Source organism: Athene cunicularia, assembly GCF_003259725.1.
Source record: "Athene cunicularia isolate RWA chromosome 12 unlocalized genomic scaffold, athCun1 chr12_part1, whole genome shotgun sequence".
NCBI classification, from domain to species: Eukaryota; Metazoa; Chordata; class Aves; order Strigiformes; family Strigidae; genus Athene; species Athene cunicularia.
Window position 1 is genome coordinate 2,317,685 of NW_020799116.1, and position 12,214 is coordinate 2,329,898.

At 42.4% G+C, this 12,214-nt stretch overlaps 1 protein-coding gene across 1 annotated transcript in view; it reads left to right on the forward strand.

Annotated features, from left to right (window-relative positions):
- Positions 1 to 914: 914 nt before the first annotated feature.
- Positions 915 to 12,214, forward strand: part of LOC113484819 (netrin-4-like) — a 51,147-nt gene continuing 39,847 nt past the window's right edge. Inside the window, exons 1-2 of the mRNA XM_026857458.1 lie at positions 915 to 1,158; positions 8,000 to 8,541. Of these exons, the coding sequence (XP_026713259.1) occupies positions 1,092 to 1,158; positions 8,000 to 8,541 (609 nt within the window). The 5' untranslated portion in view covers positions 915 to 1,091. The remainder of the gene's footprint in view (positions 1,159 to 7,999; positions 8,542 to 12,214) is intronic.

Here is a 12,214-nt window from a genome sequence, read left to right on the forward strand (position 1 = left end):
CAGGGACTCCCTGAGCAACAGTTATGGCAGAGGGGAACCACCTGCCCACAGACACCAAACCAGAATGGGGACAGAGCTCTGTGTGAAATGTGTGTGAACCTGTTCCAAGGACCTACGTTCATGCCAAAGCTTTTGATAAACAAAGGAGGATCCCCCGCATCGCGCCCAGAAGCCGCGGTCCAGCAGCGGAGACGGCAAAGGATCGCCCGGGCACCGGCACCGGCGAGCTGGCGTTGGGTTTGTTTTTCACTCTTATCCCCCCCTTAGGCTCTCGCTGTGTGAAGCAAAGCCCTTGGAGGTGGGGGAGAAAGTGGCTTCCGTGACAGCGGAGGGAGGAGGAGGGAAATAAAATAAAATAACCCAAACCAAAAATCCAAAGAGAGAAGAGCCAAGGAAGCACTTGCTTCTCATCATCTCTCAGGGAGAAAAGCCAACTCTGTTCTTCTTATGACCCTCTGCTGCAGGGAGCAAAGGGAAAGCAGGTACTGGGGTAGCCCTAACAAAGCAGGGTGCCCGCTGCCCGGACCCCATCTCTCCCCCGGGTAGCAGAAGGCTGCGGGGAGGTGCGAGGGGGGGCAGGGAAGGTTGTCAGGGGGAAGCCAGGCAAAGCTTCCCCAAAGCTCCACGAAGCTCCACCAAAAGCGAGGAGCAGAAATGAAAGTTTCGAAATAGCATCCAAAGGACCGCAAAGGACCGGCCGGATCAGAGCTCTCGGCGTCGCATCAGTCCTGGATGGTGCATTCGAGGGGCTGCATCAGGGATGTGAATGTGCCTGGGCCGCTGCATGGAGAGGGGTAAAGACACAGAAAATCCTTGTTATTTATTTATTTATTGGAAGCAATGTACGGGTGACACCCAGAAGGCATCTGAGCCCTGAAAAAAAAAAAAAAAAAAAAACCAAAACAAACCACAAACCACCTCTGGACCCAAACGAGAACAAGAAGAATGAGACAGCAGCCTTGACCCCTACACTGAGAGGAAGGTGAGCAGAAAGAAAGAAAGAAAATACAGAAAAGCCATGCAAGCACCAAACCTGTAGATTACTGCAGCTCTTTTTTGCTTCATTGAGGACAGATATTTTACTGACAGCCATGCAGCATAAAGGCATCATGCTGATTGTGCTCTTGGAATATTTTATTTCTGGCCATGGGGAAGCAGGTAAGCAAAATAAATCAATATTGCCATTCATGAAACAATTTATCCTAAGTTTAGCAAGGGGAAAGGGGATAAAAATCAGGTCTGTGTTTAAAAAAAAAAAAAAAGAAAGTATAACAACATCATTTAGATTGGATTTTTTATAAGGAATCTGGGTTAGTCAATATATACAAATGCTTCTTATTCTCTGCAACACACAGCCTTATAGCTCAGCCTCCTCCCAAAGACTTATAACAGCATGTACAGTTTCATACATCCGTAAAAGAAAAAAGTGTATTATTTTTCCGAATGAAAGAAAAGAGAGGAAGAAAGAGGTAGATGGATTGAGATATGCTGGATATTTGTTTTGAGGATGAAACACTGCCTTCCTAGGCAGGACAAGAGGGAAATAACAGTCTCCTTGGACAGCATCACTGTAGAAATTTGAGTTATTCTCTGTTAACTTCATTTTGCATCATTAAAAGTCAGGGATGCTGTTTAGGAATTATTATGTATCCAAGGCAGTCCATTCACTCAGTGTGTTCCCTGATTTAATAGTTAACATGCAGCAGGCAAGATTAAATTAGCATTAGAGAGAAAATGGATTAGGACAGAAAGAGCAGTTGATTAGTTGTGTGTGTGTATATGTGGGTGTATAAATAAACATATATAGGAATGATACAGCTGTAATGGTATTTACATGGGGTCCTAAAAATACCTGGATTATGAGGGAGACAAATTTCTTAAGGGAAAGGAAGCAAAGCATTAGATTATTTTCTCCTTGCTGTGGTTTAATACATCTTTAAGGTTAAAAGGGATGAATTATGCAGCTCAGGTCAGAAAAATAAAAATATTGATAAAACAAGACATCCCTGATGACTTTTCCTTTGAGATATTGGCTTCGGGTGTCTCTTTCTGTACAGGAAGGCATACCAGTGGTTTAAATTTCACCTGTGTGCTCAGAGTATTAGGAACAGGAACAACACTCTACATGCAGCGATTTAAAAGCGATTCAAGTGTTCAGCCACCCTGCAAGCTCCAGTAAAGTCAAAGGCAGATCAGGCGGCTTCAGCTCAGATTATTCCCCAGCTAGATCATAGACATCAGATTTCCGTAATGGATTTTTTTTTTCTTAAATTTTCTAAATTATTTTCTTAAAAAGTGAAAGCAGCTCATGAATTTACAATTCTATCATATGATCCAGTGACACTTCAGGGAAAAAGGCTGGTTATCACAACATTCCAGGGAATGAGTGGAGGGAGGACATGGTACCTTAGTCCTCTTAGGATCCTATTTTGGGTATTCACTAGTTTCCCAGCCTAGGACTCTCCCTACGGGGTACGTATATTGATACATAGCACAGGAAGGTTACAGAGACATTTTATAAAGTTGCTGATGCTGTTGTGGAAAGCAGCCTGTTATAAACCAGCTTAGATTTGCCCTGCATCCAATTCACAAAGTGAAAATGAATCTTCAAGGAAATGCAGCCCACAGCCGACTGCTTGGAAAGTGAATTTGAGGGGAGGCAGCGTGTTCTGTATGGAGCTAAACACACTCCGAATAATGGTGTAGGACACTGAATAACAGCAAAATAATTGGATAGTGAAGGTGATGATGCCAAGGATTCAATGTCACTTCAAATAAATATACGCTGCTTGGTCAAAAGGTTGCACAAATCATAAGCCTGTGAAAGCATAAGGGTTACCTGTGGTTTTGGGGGTTTTTTGGTTGGTTTTTTTTTTTAGAAGCAGTATAAAAATCCTGAATTAACCTTGAATCTTTACAGGTCCTGTTACAAGGTCAGTACTGCTCAGCCTAAGGTTAGTTCAGACAGTGTTTAGCCAGTCTGTGTAAACTGATTTAGAAGTCTCAGCCTTTTTCTGAGCAAGAGATGTGTACAGGGAGTTTGGTTTTGACATACTTTACTAGCCTACGTCCCTTCTGGTAAGAAGTGAAACAAATTGATGGGGCAGTTGTGTGGGGAGTACATGGAGTACAATATTTGTGGGGAGTACAGTATTTGCCTCCTGCCATCTGTGCAGAGAAGACAGTCTGGGTTGTCAAGATTGGCTCCTTAGATCTTTAAATATAATGCCAAGGGAAAAATAAAAAAATCCCACCTTAGTGGTTTGGCTGGAGGAGTCCCCTAGGTTTTATATTATGAGATGTGACACTTGGGTGATCCTTCCCCTAGTCTTATGCAGGTGGAGGGCATTATTCCCCTCAAGTAAACTTGCAGTGGTCTCAAAACTCGTGCATATTGGGACAGTTAAGGGGACAGATAACAACTTGGGCTGTTGCTTCCATGCTGGCCAGCCCAGGCCAGCCCAGGGCTCCGCAGGGGAGCAGTGTCTGGGCCAGCTCTCCTCCCGATGGCCATGGCCGCCCTCCAAAAGGGGGCGTGGTGTGGCCAAAAATGGCCATTTTCTAGCACCAAGCTTAAAAATCAATTTGCAGGACGAGATCATCAACAGGGTTTGGTTTCCTCTGGTCTGGGGTTATTCAGTTCGTCTGCAGATCACCTGTAGGTGTTGGAGCCCAGTCTTGTTCCAGGAGGGATGTGGGCAGGCAGACGGCGACTGGCCACAACGGAAAATGGCCCAGATCTGGGATTTTATTCTTCTTTTGTTCGTGCCTCAAGTCATGGAGGCAGCTCGGTTTGTAGCACATTCAGAACTTCACCTTTGGGGTGTTTATGAAGGCTGGCTCATTAGCTCCAGTTGTGAGGGCTATTTTAATGCAGAAATACATCAGGCTACTCATAAATGGATGAAGACTTGCCCAACTTATTGGATGTTGTCCCCAGAGACACCAAAGGGTTGTAGAGCACTGCTGCTGCAACCAGCATTAAGGGGTAAAGTTCTAGGTGTGATTAATAAAAACTCGAGCAACTCATGTCCCCCAGGTGCTTAGCTCTAAAAGAACATTTTAAAGTTTTTGGTTATTAAGAAAAAAGTTAAACAGATATGGAAGAAGTGAAATCCAGGTTGGACATAGATGCTGGATCTGCTCCACCAAAACCAGCAGAAGATGCCCAAAGCTTTTAGTGTTTATGTGTTGCTCAAACTGTGAAATTCGCTCTCCTGTCTCACTGTAGGAGACTTGAACACACAAGATCATGAATTTGCATGTGGAAAAGAAATAAAAATTCAATTCAAATCACTCCAAAAATATTAGGCATCTTTCCAGTCACATCAGCAGGCTTTGACTGAGTTGCCATATGACCTTTCTTCTGTCAGGTATCCAGTGGAGGGTGAAAAAAAACCCTAAAAAAAAACTAAAAAAAAAAGGAACCTGATTTTAGTAAATGTCTACAGTGTTCTGTTGCATTACAAGGCTCTGAAGTAAGAGATCTGTTTGAAATGGTGCCCCAGGAATATCAATAGTATGACCTCCCTTGAACTGTATGATTCCCTAATCATGGGATAACGCCGCTGTTATAACACGTGTCAGGCATGTGCCACTGACCCGCCACTTTGTGGCACAGCTCTGAGGGACCAGAAAACAAAAAAATAAATTAATCATACCATTTACGGAGCCGAGCCATCCTCCATGGAGCAAAAGCTAATCAACTTCAATAACATGCAGTGCCCATGCGCAATCCAACTGCTTAGTTCTTTATGAATTATTCAATTAGTCCTCCTGGCAGTTGGGGTAAGTTGTATGTTCGCCTGGCTGCTGTTTCTCTTCTGCAGTGGGCCCCCCTCGCTGTCCAGATTCAACATTTCATGTTGTTTCCACAGAATCAGTGAGTGATGGACAGGCTGTTCTAGCCTTGTGGCCAAGCAGTGTTCTGCCAATTGATTTCTTTAAATACCAAAGCTTTTAATCGACTGCAGATTTTGTTTCCCAACCTTTCTCCTTCTCTCGAACTCCCTTCTGCTAATTTGCACTTTGTTCTTCTCCCATTTTCCTAATGACACAGCAGTTCAGACAGGAACTGTTTATTGATGTTGCTGCATTAGCAGGCAGAGCAGATAAACCTTCTTGTGACTGTCGTTCAGGAGAACAACCGTGGTTTTCTTCCTTTTCCAGGTTCAGATAAAAACAGCTGAAAAACTCAATACAAGACTAATAGCCCATTTATGGGAAGTGCAAAAAGCAGTCATTCCCTTCAAAAAAAAATGTTTCCTTTTTTACTTTCTTGGAGTCTGCATCTATCCTACGTAACTCCTTAAATTTAGAACTCCAGCATCCCATTTCCTCTATGAAAGCTTTAGTGGTGTGATGCATCAATAGAGATGGACTTTCTTTTAATTACATCGTATATTTATCCATAATCCAATAGCATTTGTAACATGAACCTGTTCTTAATCAAACTTGACTCTTAGTCACACCTAATGCTTGTTCAAAGCTCAGTTGTAAGACCAGTCCCACTTAAATTCTCTGGAGGCAACAAGATCTTCCTGCAGCACTGAGCAAAATCAGTCAATATCCAATTTAAAAACAGGGCTTTCCTTATTTCCAGTAGTTTTTACCAAACAGCTTGGGCATGAGCATGAACTTAAATTCCACTTGCAAAGATGTTCTTGAAGCATGCAGTTCTAGCTCATTATATTTTTGCTGACCTGCAAGGATAGATTTATCTTTATTTCAAGAATTCTTCATGAGTCGGTGAAATTCAACCTTCAGAGCAGATAAAAAATTGGCATTTCAGATGCTCTGCAAAAAAGAGGAAGCTCTAAACAACTTTAGTGGAAACCTGAGTCCTTTCTCAGGACAAAAAGACTCAGAAATTGCAAGGAACCTCCCAGATAAAATCCCTGAAGCTCCCGGTGTTCCCCTGTAACTGTATTAAGCTCAGATGGAATAAGAAGTTCATAATCAAAAAGAAAATACATTGAGATGGTCATCAAGCAGTGAGGATGGTGTGAGGGCTTAGTGGAGGATCTCCAGTAGTGCTCACCTGCTCAGTTGAAGTTGAGGAGCAAAGAACAGACCCGATAGAGCCAAACATCCCCATCTTCCCTACTTTCTTCTCCAGCTGACTTCAGCAACTCCTCCTCTCTCATGAAAATCCATCCCTGTGCTGGCACATGGAGCGGTGGTGGGGCTGAGGAGGGGCAGCTTTCATTCCTTTGAGCCAAGGACTGTTTAGGTGCACACGTAATTCAGGGACTTGCTGCTCTCTAAGCTCTGCCAGTCTCCTAGGACTTCACTGGGATACTGAAAAGAAATCTTGGACAGCCCCTTCCAGCCACTGGTGAAAGACAACCTCCACCAGGAGGAAACCCACTGTGTCTCCAGACATTCCCTCTTTCCCTGAGGCTGCTGCTTAAAACGTCTGTTAGGCAAACACACATTAAGTCCAAGTTCCTTTGAAGGTGGCATCCACCTGTGTCTAAGAGTAGTCAAGATCAGTTTTGGGTGATCTATTCCCTCGCTCTCTGAAGTTTAAGACTCCCCTATGCTGTATGTAAGCTAAAAAGGCACACACCATCGGTCAGTGGGATTCGGTGGACATACAGCAACTTTAGTTTGCCTCCTAATCCTGGGAAGAAAAATGCATGAGATGTTTTCCAAAACAATGTCCATCTCTGACCATTCTCTTCTGGCTTGTGCAGAAATGCGACTAAGGAATTAAGGACAGAAGCAACTCAGAGGCAAAAGTGTGCAGGCTGGACACATATTTTCACCTTAAATATTCCTTTAGGAAAGAGGGACATTGGTTTCACCCAACTACATTTATGACTTCGGTATTTTTATGTCTGAATCAGAAAGTCTTTTCTTTGACCTAACTTGATTTTAAAACTGATTTTGCCCGAGGGAAGGCTGAATATAAACCAAGTAGAGATTTTAAAATTTGACCTAGAATGTTGAACTAATAGCTGACCTTTGAACTGCTCCTAGATTACCCAGGGTTTATGGTCACCCTATGTTTCATTGGAAGGGCCATTTCCTGTAGGACTTACATCGAGTCATCTGACGTGACCTCTTGGATTAGATTTATGACCTTGCAAGGCCAGTCTTTAACTCCTTCTAGACTGTTAAGTTGAAAAGAGGACATTGTATGTCATTAGAAAAGTAGCTTTCTCCAGTATGTTAATAAGGTTTTGGGACTGACCTTTACTTCCAGTGACACAAGACACTACTGATGACTTTGTAGTTACCCCTACCTTTACTTAATTTAGAAATAAGTAGATATATACATTGAAGATACCAAATTTTTGCCAGTATTTGCAAACTTGCCAAACAGAATATAGTCATCTACTTCCATATCAAGGTATTTAAACAAAAGAGAGACTTGATTTTCAGCTCTGCTAAGTATTAACAATTCCAGCTGGTCTCAATAGGAACAGTAGAAACTCAACACTCCTCAAAATTACGCCAGTAATGCGTAACTATAAAACTATAGAAAAACATGCTTTCTTTATGTGTTTGTATGTGTAATTAGTGTCTGTAATTTCTTGGGCAGGAATCATCTCTTTTCTTAATGCATCTATGCTGTATAATAGCTTGACTTTGCTTTCTGATAACAATGAAAATAAATGCATTGACTAGAATCAGGCCTCAGATACAGAGCTTTACTGGAGCTAAAGTTAAAAAACAGCTTTTCTGTGGTTAAACACAAAATTCAATAGACCAACGCAACTGCATTTTCAACAGACATCAAAGTTAAGTGCCATAAGCATGGGTTTTCTAAAGACCTCAGGTTCAAGTTAGGCACCAAAACCAAGGACTAGATTTATTGAGCAACTCCCTCCAAACTTTGTGTGAAAAGACAAAGTAGGTGTCCTTAGAAGGGATCCTTTTGGATGTCAATCCCCAGATGGGGACTCCAAGCATTTGCATGGTCACCTGTGTTACAGCCCGAGAAGTATTTGAGAAACTCTGCTGAGTTGTGTTTCTTTCGCCTGTCTTTCAGACCCCGTGAGGCTACGAGCCTTTCGCTGTAACGGCCGTTCCTGCAACCCTCCGGTGGGAAACCTTGCAACAGGGAGGATACCGGTCACTCTCACCACGTGTGGCCAGAACAGTACAGAACTGTACTGCTTCTACCCAGACCAGAATCTCCTCCATCAGGGCTCCCATGGCTGTGGGCAGCCTCGCTGCACCAAATGCAATGCCAACCAGCCTGATAACTCCCATCTCCCTGGCGACATGACAGATGATTTCTTTGCAAACCCCATCTCCTGGTGGCAGTCTGCCCAAGGGGTACACAGGGAAGAAATCAGACTGGACTTCGAAACAGAATTCTACCTGACCCATGTCATCGCTGTGTTCAAGTCACCTCGCCCTGCTGCGATGGTGTTGGAAAGATCCCAGGACTATGGGCAGACCTGGAGGCCCTACAAATATTTCTCTGTCAACTGTACAGCGACCTTTGGGCTCCAGGATGATCTCATTGAGGAGGGCTCCATGTGCACTTCCAGGTATTCAGATGCAGTGCCCTGCACCAGAGGAGAGGTAAGCAATAACTGAGGTTTGGACTAAGTTTAGTATCACACAGCTGAAGACTAGCTGAAAATAATAGAGTATGTGCTCAAAGAGATATTGTGCATATGAATTAAGAAAGACAGCCCATCCCCAAAGGCTTGGCATTAAAAAAATAAAGGGGAAGACGAAGAGAAATTATCAATGAAAATGAATGGAAATGCTTTAAATTTATTTTATGAGAGTTGCACAGGGTAGGATTAACATTGCCTAATTTCACATTGCAGACGCCAATAACTAGAATTCCAACAAAACAGACATAAGGAAATACACATTTGTGGAGTCTGATTTATCCAAACTGTTTTCCTACTTTATGATGACATGAACTGCATGTTGGTTGTTTTTTTTTTTTTTCTCCATATAAAAAATCCTAGATGATTGGATGACTTTTAAATACATCTCTCCCCTAAGTTATATGTAACTTTTCTTGCTGGGTGTGACTGCTCGGATTGTATCTAGCCACAGGCTCCAGAAATGAAACCCTTTAGAATCAGGAAGTGGAAGCGAGCAGCCAGGTTTCACCATCAACAGTGAGAAAAGGCTCTCCCTTGGTATGGATGGTCTGATAAATCCCCCTGACAAAAACATTAATGACTGCTTAGTGATCAGATAGTTTAGTTACAACCCTTTCCATTCATCAATCTTGAAACAGTTTAGATGGGAAAGAAAGTAAATATCACGGATATCATTTTATAGAGGAGACATAAAGGCACAAAGGGAGATTATAAGACATTCCTATAGTCACAACAGAGGCTGGAGTCCTTTCACTTTCTTCTTTTCCTTAGAGAAATCACAATCCTCTTGGTTTTCCTGTCTGGAAGTGATCATGCAGGTTTAGCAGGAATACTTTGCTGCAAATTAAGCTCAGGTGTGAGGTGAATGGTCCAGATAGGCTTTAAAAACACAGTGGTTTCAGCAGTGCACTTCAAAATGCACTTGAGAAGAAAGAAACTAGTGGACTGTACCCGAGACAGGGAAACGGTAGTAAGGAGAGACTGAATTCATCTTTGTGCAGGAGTCTGGGAAACATCTCTGCGTATTAGACATCTGGAGCAGATCATCTGACTACTAAACTGTCTTGTTCCTGGAGTAATAATTCTGCTGGTCAGTTATCACGATACGTTTAAGACAAATACATCCAAATGTCTTCTTAGAGAGATTATAATTTGCCACGTCAATACGGAATCCAGGCAATTAATATAATTTTCCACTCTTGTGCGCTTTCCAATCAAAAATCTGGAAGTACTTTGCAAGATCCATTTAATGATCTTCAGCACAAATATAAATAAAGGGTCCTGTTGCCATTCCACGGATGGGGAAAGAGCAGCACAGAAAGGTGAAGTGTTCCATGGTAAAACAGGACAATCCTGGCTGAGTAAGGAACAGAACACAGGGTGTGAGGGAAATGCCTTGGCCTTAAATGCAAAACAACTCTGCCTTCTTTAGTACAGTATCCTCTGCTGCCCTGCACTATGTTGGCTTTTGTGCTTACTTAACCTTGGGGAATATCATTAAGACCATATGTTGCTGCTACAACAAATCTGAGAAGTGGATGGCAGAAAATCAAATAATAAAACATTCAACCAACACAAGCCTTTGTGATTACAAGTGTCAAAATGATTCTGTCAACTTGGGCAGCAACTACGCTGAAATGAATATGTGTATGCTTAATCAATCTATGCCGTGGTAGGAGATGTTAGAAAACAATAGTAATAGTAAGAACAGTCACATATTTACAGGTCACACCCTTGCAGGTCCCAAATACTTCCATGAACCGTTACATGAATTGAATACGTACAGAGGTCACTTCCTCCACAGGACAGAGAGCTGAAGCTTTAAAGCAGCACACAGCAACCTAACAGAGAGCCAGACAAACACTGCTTCACAGCACATTAACTGCGGGATTCTGAAGTTCTGGACAGACTTTAGAGACCTCTTAATCAACCCATGAAATGCCACTATGGCAAGGGTGCAAAAGCATCAGGCTTTTCAGGTCAGCAATACGACACAGCAGATTCTTTTGTGAATGAAAATAGAGGAAGGCAGAGTGTAGTTATTTAAAGTGATACCTGATAGATTTGCTTGAGTCACACTGCTACTCTTACTACAAGTCCCACAGGAGCTTTGCCCACACACCTCAGAACTGCAATTTTACACCTTATTTTAAAGATGTCACAATGTCACTGGGGCATCTCCTCAAGCACTGACTCACAACTGACGTGGAAGGAAGCTGACTGAATCCCCACTACTTTCTTCAGTGTTCTCGGCTGCTTTTTCACCTCCCCTCTGACCCATCCAATTACTGATTTTGGCTGAGCCTTGGATTGCTGAGGAGCTCACATCACAAGCTGTCGTTTCTGAAATGATCAAAACCATTACAAATTAAATTATAATTAATGCTCTGAGATAAATACCAGTTTTCTTTGCTGAGGGGGCTGAAGTAGTTTCCACTGAGTGACTATAGTTTTTCTTGGGGTTTTCCTATTCACTTGGAGAAAAGACGCAAATTCCTTTTTAAGAGGGCACTAAAGGAATCGAAAGAAGAGATGGCTTACTAAGAACACTTAGGTTTAAAACCCATGTGGGACACATCATAAAACAAGGTTTCAGGTCAACTGGCTTCCAGAACTGAGAATGTGGGTGTGAAAGGAGAAGGTGGTAGAGCCACAGTAACATACATCTATAAAGTGAGATGCGTCTCGCTGAGTCAGCACATTCTGGTGATCCTCCAAGACCACTGAAAGAGACTTTTCCTGGGAACACGATGGGAAACTTGGCAGAAGATGAACTCTTAGGAGACCAGAATGGAAACAAAAGACATTGGGTGAGTGATGCGACAATGTCACAGATGTATCACAAAGTTAAAGTGTATCCCTTGTCTCTCATAGGTTATCCCTTATCTTTCACCTCTGGCAGGGTCACACATCTCCATTCTCTCTCACATAAGTTAGAGCTGATACAGCAGGTGTCATGCATTGGGGATCAAGTCCTGTAGAAATCCAAGATTACTTTCTAATGTATCTTTTGCAGTTTTCTTTTGCTCCAGCATTTACTAAACCCCTTACTCCTGTTCAGATCCAGAGTACTTCTGCAGCTAGAATCTCTCTGAGATCCTAGGTCCCTCCACCTTAATTCTCTAGCCATAAACTTGCTCTGTTGATGATTTGCAGTCTAGGAGGCAGAACAATTTATTCACTGCCAATTGCCTACACATCATTTGCTTCCTGTGAAGTACCACAAAATCAACACCTAACTTTCTGTGCTTATAAACGCTTTGCAGGGAAAGTTCTCCACTAGCATACCTTAAGTCCTGATTAGCCTATTAAGTACCCTGTGCCTGTTGACTTCTATCACTATAAGAAATTATATATTAAATGGGAAACAAGTGCTTCTAATCCTTATCTTGTGCTTAAGGGAGAACATTATTAACTATTCTTAAAGGATAATAGTTGTTGCTGTGCTCATCAGCCTCAGTGTGCCAACCTCCAACATACCATCACGAACTAATGCCAACGCCACCTTTTTAAACTCTGTTCATCTACTGTACATGCAATGCTTGCATGGAGTCTTATGCATCATCTGAGATCTTTTTTACCTACTTGCCCATCCTTCTGTTGTTCTAATTTGAAAACAATGTACTGTATAC